General features: G+C 37.3%; 1 protein-coding gene and 1 long non-coding RNA gene across 2 annotated transcripts; both read left to right on the top strand.

Annotated features, from left to right (window-relative positions):
• Positions 1-10238: 10238 nt before the first annotated feature.
• Positions 10239-12297, top strand: LOC144567976 (uncharacterized). The gene is made up of 3 exons (XR_013515575.1): positions 10239-10665; positions 11104-11163; positions 12071-12297. It is a non-coding gene; the product is annotated as an uncharacterized LOC144567976 (long non-coding RNA).
• A 267-nt stretch (positions 12298-12564) lies between these two features.
• Positions 12565-19170, top strand: LOC144568616 (uncharacterized). Its single transcript, XM_078318990.1, has 2 exons — positions 12565-14882; positions 19143-19170. The coding sequence occupies exons 1-2, from the start codon at positions 12565-12567 to the stop codon at positions 19168-19170; spliced, it is 2346 nt and encodes a 781-aa protein (XP_078175116.1).
• Positions 19171-24816: the final 5646 nt, after the last annotated feature.

Here is a 24816-nt window from a genome sequence, read left to right on the forward strand (position 1 = left end):
TAGTGTCTCTATGTGGCTGGATATTAGGGCATTTACAACCCTTTTACAACTCTCAAATTGAAGGTGGTTGGAGCACTCTAGTAATGTCTACAGATGGGAAGATAATTGGGAATTTACAACCCTAATACAACACTCCAATGGAAGGTGTTTGGAGAACTCAAATAGTGTCTTTAGTTGACAAGATAATAGGGTATTTACAACCCTGATACCACACTCCAATCGAAGATGTTTGGAGAACTCTAATAGCGTCTCTATATGGCAACATAATGAAGCATTTACTACACTTGAACAACACTCCAATTGAAGGTGTTCGGAGCACTCTAATAGTGTCTCTATGTGGCATGATAATTGGGCATTTACAACCCTTTTACAACTCTCCAACTGAAGGTGGTTGGAGCACTCTAGTAATGTCCACAGATGGTAAGAAAATTGGGAATTTACAACCCTAATACAATACTCCAATTGAAGGAGTTTGGAGAAGTCTAATAGAGTCTTTATAGGGCAAAATCATAGATCATTTACAACCCTTTTACAACACTCCAGTTGAATGTATTCGGAGCACTCTAATAGTGTCTCTATGTGGCGCGATAATAGGGCACTTACAACCCTAATACAACACTCCAATTGAAGGTGCTTGGTGAACATTAGGAGTGTTTCTAGAATGCAAGTTAATAACGTAGTTGCAACCCTAATACAACACTCCAATTGAAGGAGTTTTATTAACTCTAATAGTCTCTATATGGCAACATAATAGAGCATTTAGTACCCTTAAACAACACTCCAATTGATGGTGTTTGAAGCACATAATAGTGTCTCTATGTGGCACGATAATAGGGCATTTACAACCCTTTTACAAGTCTTCAATTGAAGGTGTTTGCAGCACTCTGTCTACAGATGGAAAGATAATTGAGAATTTAAAACCCTAATACAACACTCCAATGGAAGGTGTTTGGAGAACTCTAATAGTGTCTCAAGTTGACAAGATAATAGGGCAGTTACAACCCAGATACAACACTCCAATGGAAGATGTTTGGAGAACTCTAATAGTGTCTCTATGTGGCATGATATTAGGGCATTTACAAACCTTTTACAACTCTCCAATTGTAGGTGGTTGGAGCACTCTAGTAATGTCTACAGATGGGAAGATAATTGGGAATTTACAACTCTAATACAACACTCCAAAGGAAGGTGTTTGGAGAACTCAAATAGTGTCTTTAGTTGACAAGATAATAGGGTATTTACAACCCTGATAGCACACTCCAATTGAAAATGTTTGGATAACTCTAATAGTGTCTCTATATGGCAACATAATGGAGCATTTACTACCCATAAACAACACTCCAATTGAAGGTGTTCGGAGCACTCTAACCACTGCAATACTGCATGAACTGACATTCAGAAATATATTTTTGTGTGAATCACAAGAAAGAAAATAAATCAATTATCCTCATAAAACAACTGTTAGAGGACTGAACATTTCTCTTAAACATGCTATATATATATTTTTTAATAAAAATAAAATTCATATTTTTAAATTTTGAAATGAGTTTCAATAGAAGGTGTTTCAATAGAAGGTGTTTCTAGGTGCCATGATAATAGGGCATTTACAACCCTTTTACAACTCAAATAGTGTCTCTATATGGGAACATAATGGAGCACTTACTACCCATAACCAACACTAATAGTGTTTGGAGAACTCAAATAGTGTCTGTATATGGCATGATATTTCGGAATTTACAACTCTAATACAATACTCTAATGGAAGTTGTTTGGAGAACTCAAATAGTGACTTTAGTTGACAAGATAATAGGGTATTTACAACCCTCATACGACACTCCAATTGAAGATTTTTGGAGAACTCTAACGGCATCTCTATATGTCAACATAATGGAGCATTTACTACCCTTAAACAACCCTCCAATTGAAGGTGTTCGGAGCACTCTAATAGTGTCTCTATGTGGCATGATAATAGGGCATTTACAACCCTTTTACAACTCTTAAATTGAAGGTGTTTGGAGCACTCTACTAATGTCTACAGATGGGATGATAATTGGGAATTTACAACCCTAATACAACACTCCAATGGAAGGTGTTTGGAGAACTCTAATAGTGTCTCCAGTTGACAAGATAATAGGGCATCTACAACCCTGATACAACACTCCAATTGAAGATGTTTGGAGAACTCTAATAGTGTCTCTATATGGCAACATAATGGAGCATTTACTACTCATAAACAACACTCCAATTGAAGTTGTTTGGAGCACTCTAATAGTATCTCTATGTGGCAGGATATTAGGGCATTTACAACCCTTTTACAACTCTCCAATTGAAGGTGGTTGGAGCACTCTAGTAATGTCTACAGATGGGAAGATAATTGGGAATTTACAACCCTAATACAACACTCCAATGGAAGGTGTTTGGAGAACTCAAATAGTGTCTTTAGTTGACAAGATAATAGGGTATTTACAACCCTGATACCACACTCCAATTGAAGATGTTTGGAGAACTCTAATAGTGTCTCTATATGGCAACATAATGGAGCATTTACTACCCATAAACAACACTCCAATTGAAGGTGTTCGGAGCACTCTAATAGTGTCTCTATGTGGCATGATACTAGGGCATTTACAACCCTTTTACAACTCTCCAATTGAAGGTGGTTGGAGCACTCTAGTAATGTCTACAGATGGGAGGATAATTGGGAATTTACAATCCTAATACAACACTCCAATGGAAGGTGTTTGGGGAACTCAAACAGTGTCTTTAGTTGACAAGATAATAGGGTATTTACAACCCTGATACGACACTTCAATTGAAGATGTTTGGAGAACTCTAATAGCGTCTCTATATGGCAACATAATGAAGCATTTACTACACTTAAACAACACTCCAATTGAAGATGTTTGGAGCACTCTAATAGTGTCTCTATGTGGCATGATAATAGGGCATTTACAACCCTTTTACAACTCTCCAATTGAAGGTGGTTGGAGCACTCTAGTAATGTCCACAGATGGTAAGAAAATTGGGAATTTACAACCCTAATACAATACTCCAATTGAAGGAGTTTGGAGAAGTCTAATAGAGTCTTTATAGGGCAAAATAATAGATCATTTACAACCCTTTTACAACACTCCAGTTGAATGTATTCGGAGCACTCTAATAGTGTCTCTATGTGGCGCGATAATAGGGCACTTACAACCCTAATACAACACTCCAATTGAAGGAGTTTTATTAACTCTAATAGTCTCTATATGGCAACATAGTAGAGCATTTAGTACCCTTAAACAACACTCCAATTGATGGTGTTTGAAGCACATAATAGTGTCTCTATGTGGCACGATAATAGGGCATTTATAACCCTTTTACAAGTCTTCAATTGAAGGTGTTTGCAGCACTCTGTCTACAGATGGAAAGATAATTGAGAATTTAAAACCCTAATACAACACTCCAATGGAAGGTGTTTGGAGAACTCTAATAGTGTCTCAAGTTGACAAGATAATAGGGCAGTTACAACCCAGATACAACACTCCAATGGAAGATGTTTGGAGAACTCAAATAGTGTCTCTATGTGGCATGATATTATGGCATTTACAACCTTTTACAACTCTCCAATTGTAGGTGGTTGGAGCACTCTAGTAATGTCTACAGATGGGAAGATAATTGGGAAGTTACAACCCTAATACAACACACCAAAGGAAGGTGTTTGGAGAACTCAAATAGTGACTTTAGTTGACAAGATAATAGGGTATTTACAACCCTGATACGACACTCCAATTGAAGATTTTTGGAGAACTCTAACGGCATCTCTATATGGCAACATAATGGAGCATTTACTACCCTTAAACAACACTCCAATTGAAGGTGTTCGGAGCACTCTAATAGTGTCTCTATGTGGCATGATAATAGGGCATTTACAACCCTTTTACAACTCTTAAATTGAAGGTGTTTGGAGCACTCTACTAATGTCTACAGATGGGATGATAATTGGGAATTTACAACCCTAATACAACACTCCAATGGAAGGTGTTTGGAGAACTCTAATAGTGTCTCCAGTTGACAAGATAATAGGGCATCTACAACCCTGATACAACACTCCAATGGAAGATGTTTGGAGAACTCTAATAGTGTCTCTATATGGCAACATAATGGAGCATTTACTACTCATAAACAACACTCCAATTGAAGTTGTTTGGAGCACTCTAATAGTGTCTCTATGTGGCAGGATATTAGGGCATTTACAACCCTTTTACAACTCTCCAATTGAAGGTGGTTGGAGCACTCTAGTAATGTCTACAGATGGGAAGATAATTGGGAATTTACAACCCTAATACAACACTCCAATGTAAGGTGTTTGGAGAACTCAAATAGTGTCTTTAGTTGACAAGATAATAGGGTATTTACAACCCTGATACCACACTCCAATTGAAGATGTTTGGAGAACTCTAATAGTGTCTCTATATGGCAACATAATGGAGCAGTTACTACTCATAAACAACACTCCAATTGAAGGTGTTCGGAGCACTCTAATAGTGTCTCTATGTGGCATGATATTAGGGCATTTACAACCCTTTTACAACTCTCCAATTGAAGGTGGTTGGAGCACTCTAGTAATGTCTACAGATGGGAAGATAATTGGGAATTTACAATCCTAATACAACACTCCAATGGAAGGTGTTTGGGGAACTCAAACAGTGTCTTTAGTTGACAAGATAATAGGGTATTTACAACCCTGATACGACACTTCAATTGAAGATGTTTGGAGAACTCTAATAGCGTCTCTATATGGCAACATAATGAAGCATTTACTACACTTGAACAACACTCCAATTGAAGATGTTTGGAGCACTCTAATAGTGTCTCTATGTGGCATGATAATAGGGCATTTACAACCCTTTTACAACTCTCCAACTGAAGGTGGTTGGAGCACTCTAGTAATGTCCACAGATGGTAAGAAAATTGGGAATTTACAACCCTAATACAATACTCCAATTGAAGGAGTTTGGAGAAGTCTAATAGAGTCTTTATAGGGCAAAATAATAGATCATTTACAACCCTTTTACAACACTCCAGTTGAATGTATTCGGAGCACTCTAATAGTGTCTCTATGTGGCGCGATAATAGGGCACTTACAACCCTAATACAACACTCCAATTGAAGGTGCTTGGTGAACATTAGGAGTGTTTCTAGAATGCAAGTTAATAACGTAGTTGCAACCCTAATACAACACTCCAATTGAAGGAGTTTTATTAACTCTAATAGTCTCTATATGGCAACATAATAGAGCATTTAGTACCCTTAAACAACACTCCAATTAATGGTGTTTGAAGCACATAATAGTGTCTCTATGTGGCACGATAATAGGGCATTTACAACCCTTTTACAAGTCTTCAATTGAAGGTGTTTGCAGCACTCTGTCTACAGATGGAAAGATAATTGAGAATTTAAAACCCTAATACAACACTCCAATGGAAGGTGTTTGGAGAACTCTAATAGTGTCTCAAGTTGACAAGATAATAGGGCAGTTACAACCCAGATACAACACTCCAATGGAAGATGTTTGGAGAACTCTAATAGTGTCTCTATGTGGCATGATATTAGGGCATTTACAAACCTTTTACAACTCTCCAATTGTAGGTGGTTGGAGCACTCTAGTAATGTCTACAGATGGGAAGATAATTGGGAATTTACAACTCTAATACAACACTCCAAAGGAAGGTGTTTGGAGAACTCAAATAGTGTCTTTAGTTGACAAGATAATAGGGTATTTACAACCCTGATACCACACTCCAATTGAAGCTGTTTGGAGAACTCTAATACTTTCTCTATATGGCAATATAATGGAGCATTTACTACCCATAAACAACACTCCAATTGAAGGTGTTCGGAGCACTCTAATAGTGTCTCTATGTGGCATGATATTAGGGCATTTACAACCCTTTTACAACTCTCCAATCGAAGGTGGTTGGAGCACTCTAGTAATGTCTACAGATGGGAAGATAATTGGGAATTTACAATCCTAATACAACACTCCAATGGAAGGTGTTTGGGGAACTCAAACAGTGTCTTTAGTTGACAAGATAATAGGGTATTTATAACCCTGATACGACACTCGAATTGAAGATGTTTGGAGAACTCTAATAGCGTCTCTATATGGCAACATAATGAAGCATTTACTACACTTAAACAACACTCCAATTGAAGATGTTTGGAGCACTCTAATAGTGTCTCTATGTGGCATGATAATAGGGCATTTACAACCCTTTTACAACTCTCCAATTGAAGGTGGTTGGAGCACTCTAGTAATGTCCACAGATGGGAAGAAAATTGGGAATTTGCAACCCTAATACAATACTCCAATTGAAGGAGTTTGGAGAAGTCTAATAGTGTATTTATAGGGCAAAATAATAGATCATTTACAACCCTTTTACAACACTCCAATTGAAAGTATTCGGAGCACTCTAATATTGTCTCTATGTGGCGCGATAATAGGGCACTTACAACCCTAATACAACACTCCAATTGAAGGTGCTTGGTGAACATTAGGAGTGTTTCTAGAATGCAAGTTAATAACGTAGTTGCAACCCTAATACAACACTCCAATTGAAGGAGTTTTATTAACTCTAATAGTCTCTATATGGCAACATAATAGAGCATTTAGTACCCTTAAACAACACTCCAATTGATGGTGTTTGAAGCACTATAATAGTGTCTCTATGTGGCACGATAATAGGGCATTTACAACCCTTTTACAAGTCTTCAATTGAAGGTGTTTGGAGCACTCTGTCTACAGATGGAAAGATAATTGAGAATTTACAACCCTAATACAACACTCCAATGGAAGGTGTTAGGAGAACTCTAATAGTGTCTCAAGTTGACAAGATAATAGGGCAGTTACAACCCAGATACAACACTCCAATGGAAGATGTTTGGAGAACTCTAATAGTGTCTCTATGTGGCATGATATTAGGGCATTTACAACCCTTTTACAACTGTCCAATTGTAGGTGGTTGGAGCACTCTAGTAATGTCTACAGATGGGAAGATAATTGGGAATTTACGACCCTAATACAACACTCCAAAGGAAGGTGTTTGGAGAACTCAAATAGTGTCTTTAGTTGACAAGATAATAGGGTATTTACAACCCTGATACCACACTCCAATTGAAGATGTTTGGAGAACTCTAATAGTGTCTCTATATGACAACATAATGGAGCATTTACTACCCTTAAACAACACTCCAATTGAAGGTGTTCGGAGCACTCTAATAGTATTTCTATCTGGCATGATAATAGGGCATTTACAACCCTTTTACAACTCTTAAATTGAAGGTGTTTGGAGCACTCTACTAATGTCTACAGATGGGAAGATAATTGGGAATTTACAACCCTAATACAACACTCCAATGGAAGGTGTTTGGAGAACTCTAATAGTGTCTCCAGTTGATAAGAAAATAGGGCATTTACAACCCTGATACAACACTCCAATGGAAGATGTTTGGAGAACTCTAATAGTGTCTCTATTTGGCAACATAATGGAGCATTTACTACACATAAACAACACTCCAATTGAAGTTGTTTGGAGCACTCTAATAGTGTCTCTATGTGGCATGATATTAGGGCATTTACAACCCTTTTACAACTCTCCAATTGAAGATAGTTGGAGCACTCTAGTAATGTCTACAGATGGGAAGATAATTGGGAAGTTACAACCCTAATACAACACACCAAAGGAAGGTGTTTGGAGAACTCAAATAGTGTCTTTAGTTGACAAGATAATAGGGTATTTACAACCCTGATACCACACTCCAATTGAAGATGTGTGGAGAACTCTAATAGTGTCTCTATATGGCAACATAATGGTGCATTTACTACCCATAAACAACACTCCAGTTGAAGGTGTTCGGAGCACTCTAATAGTGTCTCTATGTTACATGATAATAGGGCATTTACAACCCTTTTACAACTCTTCAATTGAAGGTGTTTGGAGCACTCTACTAATGTCTACAGATGAGAAGATAATTGGGAATTTACAACCCTAATACAACACTCCAATGGAAGGTGTTTGGAGAACTCTAATAGTGTCTCCAGTTGATAAGAAAATAGGGCATTTACAACCCTGATACAACACTCCAATGGAAGATGTTTGGAGAACTCTAATAGTGTCTCTATTTGGCAACATAATGGAGCATTTACTACACATAAACAACACTCCAATTGAAGTTGTTTGGAGCACTCTAATAGTGTCTCTATGTGGCATGATATTAGGGCATTTACAACCCTTTTACAACTCTCCAATTGAAGATAGTTGGAGCACTCTAGTAATGTCTACAGATGGGAAGATAATTGGGAAGTTACAACCCTAATACAACACACCAAAGGAAGGTGTTTGGAGAACTCAAATAGTGTCTTTAGTTGACAAGATAATAGGGTATTTACAACCCTGATACCACACTCCAATTGAAGATGTGTGGAGAACTCTAATAGTGTCTCTATATGGCAACATAATGGTGCATTTACTACCCATAAACAACACTCCAGTTGAAGGTGTTCGGAGCACTCTAATAGTGTCTCTATGTTGCATGATAATAGGGCATTTACAACCCTTTTACAACTCTTCAATTGAAGGTGTTTGGAGCACTCTACTAATGTCTACAGATGAGAAGATAATTGGGAATTTACAACCCTAATACAACACTCCAATGGAAGGTGTTTGGAGAACTCTAATAGTGTCTCCTGTTGATAAGATAATAGGGCATTTACAACCCTGATACAACACTCCAATGGAAGATGTTTGGAGAACTCTAATAGTGTCTCTATATGGCAACATAATGGAGCATTTACTACACATAAACAACACTCCAATTGAAGTTGTTTGGAGCACTCTAATAGTGTCTCTATGTGGCATGATATTAGGGCATTTACAACCCTTTTACAACTCTCCAATTGAAGATAGTTGGAGCACTCTAGTAATGTCTACAGATGGGAAGATAATTGGGAATTTACAACCCTAATACAACACTCCAATGGAAGGTGTTTGGAGAACTCAAATAGTGTCTTTAGTTGACAAGATAATAGGGTATTTACCACCCTGATACGACACTCCAATTGAAGATGTTTGGAGAACTCTAATAGTTTCTCTATATGTCAACATAATGGAGCATTTACTACCCTTAAACAACACTCCAATTGAAGGTGTTCGGAGCACTCTAATAGTGTCTCTATGTGGCATGATAATAGGGCATTTACAACCCTTTTACAACTCTTCAATTGAAGGTGTTTGGAGCACTCTACCAATGTCTACAGATGGGAAGATAATTGGGAATTTACAACCCTAATACAATACTCCAATGGAAGGTGTTTGGAGAACTCTAATAGTGTCTCCAGTTGACAAGATAATAGGGCATTTACAACCCTGATACAACATTCCAATGGAAGATGTTTGGAGAACTCTAATAGTGTCTCTATATGGCAACATAATGGAGCATTTACTACTCATAAACAACACTCCAATTGAAGTTGTTTGGAGCACTCTAATAGTGTCTCTATGTGGCATGATATTAGGGCATTTACAACCCTTTTACAACTCTCCAATTGTAACGCCACGCTATTTTAGGTATGATATTTAATAAAAACCTTATTTAATAATTTCATGAACTAATTCTTTTGACAACCTTCCGAAATTAACTTCAATTGAAATTTTCAAATGAACAACCGTTAGTGTTATAATCACAGATCACTCATAATTATTAGGATTTGAATGAAATTTAATACCTAAAAAGATAACTTCATGATCTCCAACTTTCATGTAGAAGTCTACCAAAAATTCCGAACATAGGATTCTCAATAAAATTGTAAAGTCAGTAAACATTTCTGTCCGGAAACTGCAGACCTTCATCGACCATTTTTATCTTTTCTCATCACTGGAAATTCCGATTAAGGTGAAACTAATTGCGTTAGAACCATAACAAAAAAATCTACAACTCTTATGTGGAAACTAATTCCATATTCCGAATCCATAATTCCAGTATTGTCAATATGTGAAGATGCAAATTTAAAGCAGCAGAAACAGATTTATGTTCTTAGTTCAAATTGACAAAATTAAATTGACTATGGCCCATAAAGGCCCTTTTCAGCCCAACCCAAAAGTGGAAGGCAGCCCCAATCTCACATGTATATAAACCACCCCCCCCCCCCCCCCCCCCCCCCTCAAACTCTCAAACCGTAGCCTCCACTGCCCCCTCCCCTCTCCCCCAAATCAGATCCGAACCCCTGGTGGATCCAAACCGTCCAGTCAGCTTCCGTGAAGAACTACCATCCGTACGTTCAGAATATGAGCTAGACTTCAACACGGGAATTGTAGTGATCGAAGATACGGACGATTGAGCGCTAGATTCACCTCGATCCGAGTTTCCACCACCGAGATATGGCCAAAACCGTGGCTGCTGTTCATACTCAAACCAGAAAACGGAGCTGAACCAGTCAGCCGAGTTCCGCAGGGATCTGCACTCCATACGTCCGGAATCTCAAGGATCCTGCAAGACGGAAGTTGTAGTGCTCGCAGATACGGATCCGTTAGCGCTGGTCTCACCCCGATCGGAGTTTCCAACACCGAGAACCATCCAAAACAGTCACTGCTGCGCATATCTTCTCTAAACCGCAAACTCCAAGTAACAAAGTTTCGATTAAAAATCTGAATTTCTTTCTTATGGATAAATACCTAATTATTAAGTTGTTATCTTTCTATAATAGGCTAAAAAGATTATAGATACTCATTATCCTCTTAATAAATATTTAGTAGGTGTCGGATCCATGATACATTAAGAAAATAAAATATTGTATATATTTCTTTGATAAAGGATTTTGGATTTCTAACTAAACAAGTTTTGGATTCTCATTTAGTTTATTTATTTCTAATTATATTTATATATATATAATAAGTGAATCAAATAATATGTGACTTGATAGTACCATGATATCAAGGATTAAATAGTTAAAGTTTAGAAATTAGAATTAATAAACTAGGGTTATAATGATAAATAGAAAACTTAGAAAATAAGAACACGTGAACTCAAACCTTATTAATTAGAGGTATGTTCATTTCTTAGGTTCGATTCTTGAGGAACTAAGAGACGTAGATAACGGTCAAGAAATTACTACGCAAACAGGTGCGGGCTTCCTAGACTTTATAACTATCTTACTTGTCTGTTGTCATTCAATTGTTTATTATTATGGTATTAGTTGGATTTATGCATATTGTTTTCGAACATTCGTATGATATGAGTAGAATATAAATTGCATGAAAGGATAGGATTCATACATTGAACTGCGTAAGTAGGATGTGTTGAGCATAGCATGAATTGTATAAGTAGGATGTGTTGAGCATAGCATGAATTATGTGATTAAATGTTTGCGTGTGAAATGAACGAATAATGAAAGTGAACAGGGGCCAATATGCTTGCATATTGGGATGTATACATTGGGTCTGGTATTCGACTGGACCCCTCGTTAACGTGGCGTTGGATGGATTTCCCGTCACGGGTCAAGACCTAGCGTAGGGTGGATTCCCCGTCTAGTGAGACAACCTCCCACTGTTGGTTGGATTTCCCAGTGGATTGGCGTTCCCGTCACAAGTCAAGACCTAGCGTAGGGTGGATTCCCCGTCTAGTGAGACAACCTCCCACTGTTGGTTGGATTTCCCAGTGGATTGGCGTTCCCGTCACAGGTCAAGACCTAGCGTAGGGTGGATTCCCTGTCTAGTGAGACAACCTCCCACTGTTGGTTGGATTTCCCAGTGGATTGGCAACCTCCCACTGTTGGTTGGATTTCCCAGTGGTTTGGCGGCCTTCCAATGTTGGATGGATTTCCCATTGGATAGGCAAGTTTGAATGTGAAAATATATGAAAGTAAAAGTAATGATAAATGATGCATTGCATTTAGAAAAGACATACGCATTATATTTCTTTTCACGTTTGTGAGAATAAAGTAAAAGTTTTATAAACTCTGGGCTGGAACTAAATCCCGCACTAAGAGAAAGTTCGATCTCTCACCCGTTTCATTTTATATGGGTTCCAGGTAATGAAGAGGAGGCCTACGGACAAGTTCGTGAGTAAAAGAAAGCGGAAGGATCCATGTTTAGGATAAATGCCACTTAAGTTTATCTTGTTTTCGTTTGTTTATTTTCCAGTAAATTGGTACACTTCAACATGCATGGTTGTTATCGTATTTGTAACCATGTATGTCGTGACCACCGTTGAACTATCTTAGCTATTGTTGTAAGACTTTTATTTGTGAGATTGATGTGGCATTTATGAATTTTATTGATAATATATGTGATGTGTGTACGCCTTACGTATAAATACGTGGCGGGTTGTCTCGGGGTGTGACAACTATGTTGGTATCAGAGCCAGCACATACAATATCAATAACCTTCCGCTTAGAGAGCGAAAAACATTAAGGACGTGTATATATAATCTGATTTAGTATCAGTGTAGTACTAATAATTTCGGTACATACACGTAGTTTTCCTATATCTTAATTAATAAATAGTAACCTATTATCTTGTAGAAATGACGAGAGGACGACCCCGTGTCAACCCAAATGCAAATACTAATGAGAACGGCTCAGGTGAATCCCAAAACAGGGCGAACCACTTGGAGGCATTGTTACAAGGTCTGGAAAGAGTTGCTCGGGTCGCCATAGAGACCGAGCAAGGGAGAGCACGTGAGGTGGACCCATTCTTTGAGGTGTATCGTTCATTCACCTCCTTACGCCCTCCAACGTTCGACGGAACAGGGGACTTTTCAACAGCTGAAAACTGGGTAGCCAACATTAAGGACAAGTTCCAGATTTTACGGGCGCCAGAAGAGTATAAAGTTGAATTAGCTACTCAGCTCCTTGAAGGTCATGCTCGTTTCTGGTGGCAAGAGGTGAAGCGTGGTTTGGATGAGACCATAGGGCCCGTTGGGTGGGTTGAGTTTGAGGGTCATTTTGAAAGGAGGTACATGGATGTAATGTCACGAGAGGCACTCCGGCAACGTTTCACTAACCTTAAACAAGGAAGTGGCTCAGCTGTGGAATACAATTCCAAATTTGAAAATTTGATGAGGTACGCTCCGGATATCATCCGGGATGAGTTTCGACTACGACAACAGTACCTCAGTGGCCTAAACCCCCGTTTTGCTCAGATGATCGACATCCCAGGTATCAACAGGCTACCAGAGTTAATGTTGAGGGCTACCACGACTGAATCCTATGATACTCGTATCAATCAGTCCGGTGGGTCGCGGAACGTGCGGCCAAGAGTAGAAGGGAACCTAAGGCCACCATTGCCACGAGAAAATCATAGGGATACAAGAATCGACAATCGATACAATCAAAGGGTTATGTGCAACCATTGTGGCCGATCCCACCCCTCGGATCAATGCAATACCTTTTATGGATTGTGTTATCGGTGTCACAAACCTGGGCACCTGGCGAGGGATTGTCCCTCTCCTCCACCTGAAGGGAATGTGAACCCAAATAGAGTCCCAGTCGGTGGCTACGTAAGGCCCTCAGCTCCAAATACCAACATTGCTGGCCAACCACCGTTAGCGAGAGGACTAGGCAATTTCAACAACAACAGGAATGCGAACCAGAGTGGTATCAGGGTGGGAGTTCATGCGCATCATTGTACCTGTAACTGTGGGATAGAGGGGGAGAACATCGAGGAAGTACCAGAAGGAGGAGAAGTTGCAACAGAACTCATGGCAGGTACGTTAGAATTGTCTGGACACCCAATTTTTGTTCTTATAGACACCGGGTGCAGCCACTCAATGTTATCCAAGAAATGGATAGACAAATATAACATACGAACTCAAGACACTGGAAAAACCTTACACGTAAACACACCCGCACTACAATACACCACACCTGAGTTAAGATGCATAGGGTTAGCTTTAAGAATCGCTGGGAGGGAGTTTCCGATAAACCCTATCGTCTCAGAAACAGGATTTTATGACTTAATGTTGGGCCTCGAATGGCTGACTAAACATGGTGTCACTGTGGATTGCCCCCGGAGGAAGATGATCATCAAGAGAACGGGCCTACCCGAGCTCGCAATCCGTCTCCAGAAACAAGGAGACCGATGCCCGACCATATCGGCCTTACAAGCAAAGAGGTTGATAGAGAATGGGTGCTCGACTTTCATCGTCTCCATAATGCAACATAGCACAGCCACAACAGAGATCTCCACGGTACCAATAGTCACTGAATATGCTGATGTGTTTCCTGAGGAATTACCTGGGATGCCTCCAGATCGGGAAATTAAATTTCGCATCGATCTCGACCCCGACACACGTCCAATTTCAAAGGCCCCTTACCGTATGGCGCCAGCCGAACTCAAGGAGTTGAAATCACAACTAGAAGAACTTCTTAAACTAGGATTTATAAGGCCCAGTACATCGCCTTGGGGAGCACCAGTGTTGTTTGTAAGAAAGAAAGACGGTAGTATGAGGTTGTGCATCGACTACCGAGAGCTAAACAAGGTGACCATCAAGAACAGGTACCCACTTCCTCGCATCGATGATCTATTCGATCAGCTACAAGGTGCTACCACGTACTCCAAGATAGATCTAAGGTCGGGGTACCACCAATTGAAGATCCATCCTGAAGACATAGAAAAATCAGCATTTCGCACTCGGTATGGACATTATGAATTTACTGTGATGCCTTTCGGACTCACGAATGCTCCTGCAGCCTTCATGGATTTGATGAACCGTGTGTTTCGAGATCTACTCGACTCTTGCGTAATTGTGTTTATAGATGACATCTTAATCTACTCCAAGAGTAAGGAAGAACACGCTGAGCACTTGAGGGCAATTTTGCAGCGATTACGCGAGCATCAATTGTATGCAAAATTTTCAAAGTGCCAATTTTGGATGCACCAACTGAAATTTCTTGGGCATGTTGTAAATTCCCAATTATCTTCCCATCTGTAGACATTACTAGAGTGCTCCAACCACCTTCAATTGGAGAGTTGTAAAAGGGTTGTAAATGCCCTAATATCCTGCCACATAGAGACACTATTAGAGTGCTCCAAACAACTTCAATTGGAGTGTTGTTTATGAGTACTAAATGCTCCATTATGTTGCCATATAGAGACACTATTAGAGTTCTCCAAACATCTTCCATTGGAATGTTGTATCAGGGTTGTAAATGTCATATTATCTTGTCAACTGGAGACACTATTTGAGTTCTCCAAACACCTTCCATTGGAGTGTTGTATTAGGGTCGTAAATTCCCAATTATCTTCCCATCTGTAGACATTAGTAGAGTGCTCCAAACACCTTCAATTGAAGAGTTGTAAAAGGGTTGTAAATGCCCTAATATCATGCCACATAGAGACACTATTAGAGTGCTCCGAACACCTTCAATTGGAGTGTTGTTTATGGGTAGTAAATGCTCCATTATGTTGACATATAGAGAAATTATTAGAGTTCTCCAAACAGCTTCAATTGGAGTGTGGTATCAGGGTTGTAAATACCCTATTATCTTGTCAACTAAAGACACTATTTGAGTTCTCCAAACACCTTCCTTTGGAGTGTTGTATTAGAGTTGTAAATTCCCAATTATCTTCCCATCTGTAGACATTACTAGAGTGCTCCAACCACCTACAATTGGAGAGTTGTAAAAGGGTTGTAAATGCCCTAATATCATGCCACATAGAGACACTATTAGAGTTCTCCAAACATCTTCCATTGGAGTGTTGTATCTGGGTTGTAAATGCTCCATTATGTTGCCATATAGAGACACTATTAGAGTTCTCCAAACATCTTCCATTGGAGTGTTGTATCAGGGTTGTAATGCCCTATTATCTTATCAACTGGAGACACTATTAGAGTTCTCCAAACACCTTCCATTGGAGTGTTTTATTAGGGTTGTAAATTCCCAATTATAATCCCATCTGTAGACATTAGTAGAGTGCTCCAAACACCTTCAATTGAAGAGTTGTAAAAGGGTTGTAAATGCCCTATTATCATGCCACATAGAGACACTATTAGAGTGCTCCAAACAACTTCAATTGGAGTGTTGTTTATGTGTAGTAAATGCTCCATTATGTTGCCATATAGAGACACTATTAGTGTTCTCCAAACATCTTCCATTGGTGTGTTGTATCAGGGTTGTAAATGCCCTATTATCTTGTCAACTGGAGACACTATTAGAGTTCTCCAAACATCTTCCATTGGAGTGTTGTATTAGGGTTGTAAATTCTCAATTATCTTCCCATCTGTAGACATTACTAGAGTGCTCCAACCACCTTCAATTGGAGAGTTGTAAAAGGGTTGTAAATGCCCTAATATCATGCCACATAGAGACACTATTAGAGTTCCCCAACCACCTTCTATTGGAGTGTTGTATTAGGGTTGTAAATTTCCAATTATCTTCCCATCTGTAGACATTACTAGAGTGCTCCAACCACCTACAATTGGAGAGTTGTAAAATGGTTGTAAATGCCCTATTATCATGCCACATAGAAACACTATTAGAGTGCTCCAAACACCTTCAATTGTAGTGCTGGTTATGGGTAGTAAGTGCTCCATTATGTTGCCATATAGAGACACTATTAGAGTTCTCCAAATATCTTCCATTGGAGTGTTGTATCTGGGTTGTAACTGCCCTATTATCTTGTCAACTTGAGACACTATTCGAGTTCTCCAAACACCTTTCATTGGAGTGTTGTATTAGGGTTGTAAATTCTCAATTATCTTTCCATCTGTAGACAGAGTGCTCCAAACACCTTCAATTGAAGACTTGTAAAAGGGTTGTAAATGCCCTATTATCGTGCCACATAGAGACACTATTATAGTGCTTCAAACACCATCAATTGGAGTGTTGTTTAAGGGTAGTAAATGCTCTATTATGTTGCCATATAGAGACTATTAGAGTTATTAAAACTCCTTCAATTGGAGTGTTGTATTAGGGTTGCAACTACCTTATTAACTTGCATTCTAGAAACACTCCTAATGTTCACCAAGCACCTTCAATTGGAGTGTTGTATTAGGGTTGTAACTGCCCTATTATCGCGCCACATAGAGACACTATTAGAGTGCTCCGAATACATTCAATTGGAGTGTTGTAAAAAGGTTGTAAATGATCTATTATTTTTCCCTCTAAAGACTCTATTAGACTTCTCCAAACTCCTTCAATTGGAGTATTGTATTAGGGTTGTAAATTCCCAATTGTCTTCCCATCTATGGACATTACTAGAGTGCTCCAACCACCTTCAATTGGAGAGTTGTAAAAGGGTTGTAAATGCCTTTTTATCATGCCACATAGAAACACTATTAGAGTGCTCCAAATATCTTCAATTGGAGTGTTGTTTAAGTGTAGTAAATGCTTCATTATGTTGCCATATAGAGACGATATTAGAGTTCTCCAAACATCTTCAATTGGAGTGTCGTATCAGGATTGTAAATACCCTATTATCTTGTCAACTAAAGACACTATTTGAGTTCCCCAAACACCTTCCATTGGAGTGTTGTATTAGGATTGTAAATTCCCAATTATCTTCCTATCTGTAGACATTACTAGAGTGCCCCAACCACCTTCAATTGGAGAGTTGTAAAAGGGCTGTAAATGCCCTAATATCATGCCACATAGAGACACTATTAGAGTGCTCCAAACATCTTCAATTGGAGTGTTGGTTATGGGTAGTAAGTGCTCCATTATGTTGCCATATAGAGACACTATTAGAGTTCTCGTAACACCTTCAATTGGAGTGCTGTTTATGAGTAGTAAATCCTCCATTATGTTGCCATATAGAGACACTATTAGAGTTCTCCAAACATCTTCCATTGGAGTGTTATATCAGGGTTGTAAATGCCCTATTATCTTGTCAACTGGAGACACTATTAGAGTTCTTCAAACACCTTCCATTGGAGTGTTGTATTAGGGTTGTAAATTCCCAATTATCTTCCCATTCGTAGACATTAGTAGAGTGCTCCAAACAACTTCAATTGAAGAGTTGTAAAAGGTTTGTAAATGCCCTATTATCATGCCACATAGAAACACTATTAGAGTGCTCCAAACACCTTCAATTGGAGTGTTGGTTATGGGTAGTAAGTGCTCCATTATGTTGCCATATAGAGACACTATTAGAGTTCTCCAAACATCTTCAATTGGAGTGTCGTATCAGGGTTGTAAATACCCTATTATCTTGTCGACTAAAGACACTATTTGAGTTCTCCAAACATCTTCTATTGGAGTATTGTATTAGGATTGTAAATTCCCAATTATCTTCCCATTTGTAGACATTACTAGAGTGCTCCAACCACCTTCAATTGGAGAGTTGTAAAAGGGTTGTAAATGCCCTATTATCATGCCACATAGAGACACTATTAGAGTGCTCCGAACACCTTCAATTGGAGTATTGTTTATGGGTAGTAAATGCTCCATTATGTTGCCATATAGAGACACTATTAGAGTTATCCAAACATGTTCCATTGAAGTGTTGTATCAGGGTTGTAAATGCCCTATTATCTTGTCAACTGGAGACATTATTGGAGTTCTCCAAACTCCATCAATTGGAGTATTATATTAGGGTTGCTAATACCCTATTAACTTGCAATCTAGAAACACTTCTAGAGTTCTCCGAGCACCTTCAATTGGAGTGTTATATTGGGGTTGTAAGTGACCTATTATCGCGCAACATAGAGACACTATTAGAGTGCTCTGAATACATCCAATTGGACTGTTGTAAATGGGTTGTAAATGCTCCATTATTTTGTCGTATAAAGACTCTATTAGACTTCTCCAAACTCCTTCAATTGGAGTGTTGTATTAGGGTTGTAAATGTCCGATTGTCTTCCCATCTAATATGTTTAATTCCAATCGTCCTGAATTGTTTAAATTATCTTAGTTAATTACTCATCGTTAGCGCATACAACAAATGCATGCATGGACTTATCAGCTCAAACAACATCAAGCCAGAAGCAAAATATAATTTTTTTTCAATCCACGTGTAAAACACGATTCTGTAAAAGGAGACTTAATTTCATTGCCTGTGATAACGCACAGATCGCTAACAAGTATATCTAATTCATGTTGATTGGCATCTGTTTACGTACATACCTTGAAACTCTTATTCTCCTTTCCTTGATTGTGTTAGAGTACTATCTTCAAAAGTATCCAACTAATGATGAGTAGTATCTTGTATATATTGGGAACTTTTGTAATTTTTTATTTAGTTTATTTAAGATATTAATTAAAAAATTTGGCTCTAAACTTTGCTATAATAGATTTAATTTTCTTACTAACATAAAGTATCGTACCTGACATACGTGTCAAATAATCTTCATAAGCCACTACAAATTTGCATGGAAAATGAGTAGTGTAAATCCTAAATTCTTTTTTCACACGATATATATTATGTTTCAGCCACATAAAATCGTCATAAATGACAATCGCAAGGTAACTTGGAATAACCAAATCGATCGAACTTTTATATATTATGAATTTGATCCAGACTGCCTCGGTTTATTTCTTAATACTTTTATTTATTTCTTAATCAATTGCTTTAAATACTTCAGTTTATTTCTTAATATCTTAATTTATTTCTTAACACTCTGATTTATTTCTTAATATACTTCGGTTTATTTTAAATCAATTGTTTTAAATAAACAAATTAATATATTTTGGTTTAAACCGAACAAATCGAAATAAACTTTGGTTCGGTTCAGTTCGGTTGCAATGCTAATTCTGTTCGGTTCGGTTCTATTTTTAAAACCAAATTATAACTTTGGTTTGCCTAGTTCAGTTCAAACTGAACCGATGAACACCCCTAATAATAACCAAAGTTTGATAAGGTAAGGACATTAACTTATGCGAGAAATATTAATTAAGTGAAAGATAACAAAATCATACCTTATTTTCTACAACAGAGTAGACACTTTTCGCGAGGCAAAAAACACATTTATGATGGTACTCTCTCGCGAAAAGTACCGTCGCAAAAAGAAAAAGCTGAACAATGACGGTACTCCGTCACGAAAAGTCACTTTTTTATTCTCGCGAAAAGTGTCTCATTCTTGTCATAATAAAGCAAAAAGTACCTTAATTATTTGCATATTAGAAAGTGAGAGAAGAAGTACCAAAAAGTACTCCGTCACGAAAAGTACCAAAAAGTGTTTCATTCTTGTCATAATTGCGGTTCACATTCAAATTCAAATCTCGACCTTACCATTTTTTTGGGTATTGAATGATTGAATCAAAAGAGATATGGAAGGATCTGAAATTCTGAATAGGAATCTAAATCCAATAGAAAAAAGCGAGTCTCATAAAATATTTTGTTAAAAAATTTAGGAGGTAAGGATCATATATATGTTTTAAGGTTTTTGAAAAAGGTGAATTTCATTTAATTTCTCAGAGTTAATTATAAAAAATTCCTTAGAAAATTAGTTGAATATTTATATTTAAATTAGTGATCACAAGCTACGCATAAAAACAAATTCAAAGAAAAAATATATTCCTAAAACACAGAATAAGGATTCATTCCTCAAAACTAAAGTGATAAGCACACACTATAAGTATTTGAAATAATAAAAAAAACAAATATTTTAAAAGGGTTAACTGACACGAGTGGAAGGACACAAAACAAATGAACAAAATTAAATGTCAGCAATAGTGAAGTGAATGTGTGAACAAAATTAATTAATTAAATGCTCTAATTCACATATTTTTATGGCAATGTAGATTTATTTTTATGGCAATGTTATATATATATTCATCATCCGGTTAGACATGTAGATTTATTTACTGTGTAACATGTGTAGAGAGTAGAAAGCAATACACAATTAATAATATCTTCTTTAAGATCGAAGGATTCCTTGATATGTGAAAAAGTCAAAAAGACAATTCAAAAATAGTTAATTAAATTTAATAAACAAAATTGACTGCTCCTAGCGTCAGCGTCTGGTTCCACACAATTGTTTGTCCCACAACTATTGTGTTAAATATCGCTATACGCTTTATATATAAGTTAGTACGGAAGTAACACGTATATAGCGAATGTACAAGAGAGAAACTTGGGCTGTCGATTTGTATTTGCAATTGACTTTGGATAGAAAAGTAGTTATGCCAAAATGGGTTCGGGTAGGAAATTATTACGGATAGATTTGGATAATTCGCTCCGTTTAACCATCTTCAACTAAATTTAGTTGAAAAAAATATATATTAGAAGAATTGTTTAGTTGAAAAAAAAATATTAGAAGAATTGTTGCCTCTATTTATGTATATTATATTATGTTTAACAAAAATCAGAATTTCGTGAGGATAGCAACTAACCAGAAATATAACACAAATGAGAGAAGAAAAATAATCCCGCCATTAGTAACAGTGAAGTCTCTAATACCATTGCCCACTGTAAGCGGTACAAACACATTTTCTGAAGCAGATCTCAATACCTTCATAGATACACATATCAGACTTAGTTATCAGGCAACAAACACAAAAGGAAAAAGAACTAAAGAATAAGAAAGAAGAAAGGAAGTAGATCATGCGAAGGGGAAACAAAATTTCTGAATTCAATTTCTCAGTGATGCCATAGGCTACCTGAATAAACACAATAAACTCTGTCAGTACATATCTTGTTTTACATATAAACTGAAACAAAGGTGAGGTAGTAGTAATTGAATTCATATCGGGACTTTGGCAATATCATACATATAATCTGTTGTAGTGCCACACGCCAGATACCTGAAGTTAACACAATTTTAAAAACCAAGAAAAACAAAGTTAACACAAAATATTGGAAGTATGTTAATTACCTATTGATTAAACAGACTTACCGTCCAAGGCCTGATTGTTACTATTACTGCGGAGATTGCACCGACCAGAATAAGGAATCCAATGCCAACAAACACATATACCCCTCGAGATAGCTTCCAATCATCATCCTTCCTGATATTTTTTTATTAAAGCATAAATATTAGTTCCTAGGGAGCAAAAGTAGACAAGACATTTTGTGCACCAGTCTCTAAGTATAGCTATCACCACAGCACAAATGAACACTGTCACCCCTGATTTCAAATTTAATCAATTATTTTCAAATTTTTGTGGACCAGTATATTCTGGTTTAGAATCTGACAAACAAGAATATCATGAAACAAAAATAAAAGTTACGAAAGGTTGAACTGAACCAGCATTATTTAACGCAAAGGTACAAGCTTTCCAATTATTCAATGTCATCAAGCAATTTGAGCCCCAATCAAGCAAAATCAGCAAGCAATTCACAAAGGTGCAGATTTAACTCAACATGAGTTCAGATTTCAAGCCTTACAAGGCACAACAGAGAAGCAAAAAGAAAAATGCAAGGAAGCATAGAGGGATTTACCGAACAAAAGCTTCAATTCACGAAAAGGGGTAGGGTCTGTGCTAAACGACGGGGCGCGTCTGTGCAAGGGTGAAGCTGAGGCTGACGGGAGCGCGTCTGTGCTGTGTTGGTGCCGATTTGATGCGTCTGTGCTGGTGAGAGATCGAGAGAGAGATGGTGCGTCAGGGATGGTGCCGATCTGATGCGAGAGAGAGGGATGGTGCGGAGAGGGTTTAGGGATAGGCGAAAAGGGTGAGGTCTGGCGGCTACAAGGTCTGAAGAGAGCGAGAGAGACGGAGAGGGTTTATCGCAAAGAAGAGGGAAATGAAATTTAGAAGGGTAAATGAAGTTCTTCGCGGCTAAAATCAAAACATATAACCAGGAACGAAAATTTCAGCGGCATCTGTAAAAAAAAATCACCGACGATTTTATAAAAAAGGGTCAGTGTTTAGAGCAACACTGACTGTTTTTAAAAAAAGGGTCAGTGTTGAGAGCAACGCTGACTGTTTTCGAAAACAGTCAGTGTTAGTGTCAACAATGACTGTTTTTTGAAAAACAGTCAGTATTGATTATCAACACTGACGGTTTTTCAAAAACCAGTCAGTGTTGAACATCAACACTGACTGTTTTTTTTAAAACCGTCGGTGATTTTTTTTGGTAGAAAGTTAAAAAATTTGCAAGGAAGAGAAATAAAAAAGTTTGCAAAATAATTTTGTATATATAGAATTATATTATATAGATTGAATTTTATTTAAGAGATATATTCTTTGCAAAAATTTATGAGATAAAAAATATTAAACATAACCAAAATAAATTTTTCGAAGTTCGATCATGTCTAAGCTTCAATCCAACTAGAAGTGTTTATAGTGCTTCGATGTTTCAATATTTCATCCTCTTGATTGTTAGGTAAATGAAAATAAAATTTCATTTCATTGCACATCGACCGTTGATTGATTACGTAAAAATGAACGGTATGAAATTATTGGCTCAATTTCAAGAGACAAATAACGATAAAATTATATAAAATTGACATTTATAAGTATTATTTGACATATAAGATGTAAAAAGAGTAGAAAATATTTATTTTTAATTCTTTTCATACTATTTTCTGTACACTTATTACCTAAATTTAGATTTGTAAATTTATATCCGTTTGATAGGAGATGAATGGTCTTCATTTCAAAGGAGGTGTCCATTTTTGAGGTTGTGGGTGGGAGTCCATATCCTCTCAGGTAACTTAATATTTTTGTTTAAATCCTCCTAGGTGAAAGGCAGTGGATCCTTCAATATTCGTGCCAAAACTGATTCGACGTCTCTTATGTAAAATTGAGAAATTTGGTTACCTCAGGCGAAATAAATTTGTTGGGAGGTGTCTCTATGCAAATGTGATACAGAGAGTTACTTGTTCTCTAGGTGGTTTTTCTAAAATCCATACCCATCCCCTCTCTGGATACTTGGTGATTTGTTCTCTGAAAACGTATTAATTTTTCCATCACATAGTTAGAAAAATATTATACATTAACATATAATTTTCTTAGATACAATTAAATTAAAATAAATTAATTTTGAATGTCTAAATTAATTCTATATAAAGGAAAAAAAATAAGAAAAAAATAATAATTTTTAGTTTTTGAGATTTTTTTATATATCTTATCGGATTCGTAAATATATCATAACTTGCAAACATCCCTCTAAATTTTTGATGAGTTCACTCCAAATATCATGTCTATGTGTGAATATATCATAACTTGCAAACATCCATCTAAATTTTTGATGAGTTCACTCCAAATATCATGTCTATGTGTGAATATATCATAACATGCAAACATCCCTCTAAATTTTTGAAGCCACCGACAAATCTGGGAAAAGGAAAGTTGCTTAGAAGGGAAATGAAAATAACCGACGGTTAAAAAAAAATAGTCAGTAAATGATCCAACACTGACGGCTTAACAAAACAGTCGATGTTGAGCACCAACACTGACTGTTTTTAAAGCGTCAGTGTTGGTACTCAACACCGACGCTTTAAAAACAGTCAGTGTTGGTGCTCAACACTGACTGTTTTCTAAAAAGAGTCAGTGTTGAGTACCAACACTTACTCTTTTTAGAAAACAGTCAGTGTTGAACACCAACACTGACTCTTGTTAGAAAACAGTCAGTGTTGAACACCAACACTAACTGTTTTTAGAGCGTCGGTGTTGAGTACCAACACTGACGCTTTAAAAACAGTCAGTGTTGGTGTTCAACACTGACTGTTTTTTTTAAAACCGTCAGTGTTGATAACCAACACGAACTGTTTTTAAAGCGTCAGTGTTGAACAACAACGCTGACTGTTATTTAATAAAAGAGTCAGTGTAGTATGAGCAACACTGATGCTTTGCTTAAAATAGTCAGTGATTAAGGGTCGGTGAAGGGGTTTTTTGTACTAGTGGGTGGGTGACTATATATATGTTAATTGTGATTGTGGGTGACTATGTAT

Source organism: Carex rostrata, chromosome 17, assembly GCF_964058835.1.
Source record: "Carex rostrata chromosome 17, lpCarRost1.2, whole genome shotgun sequence".
Classification (NCBI taxonomy): domain Eukaryota; kingdom Viridiplantae; phylum Streptophyta; class Magnoliopsida; order Poales; family Cyperaceae; genus Carex; species Carex rostrata.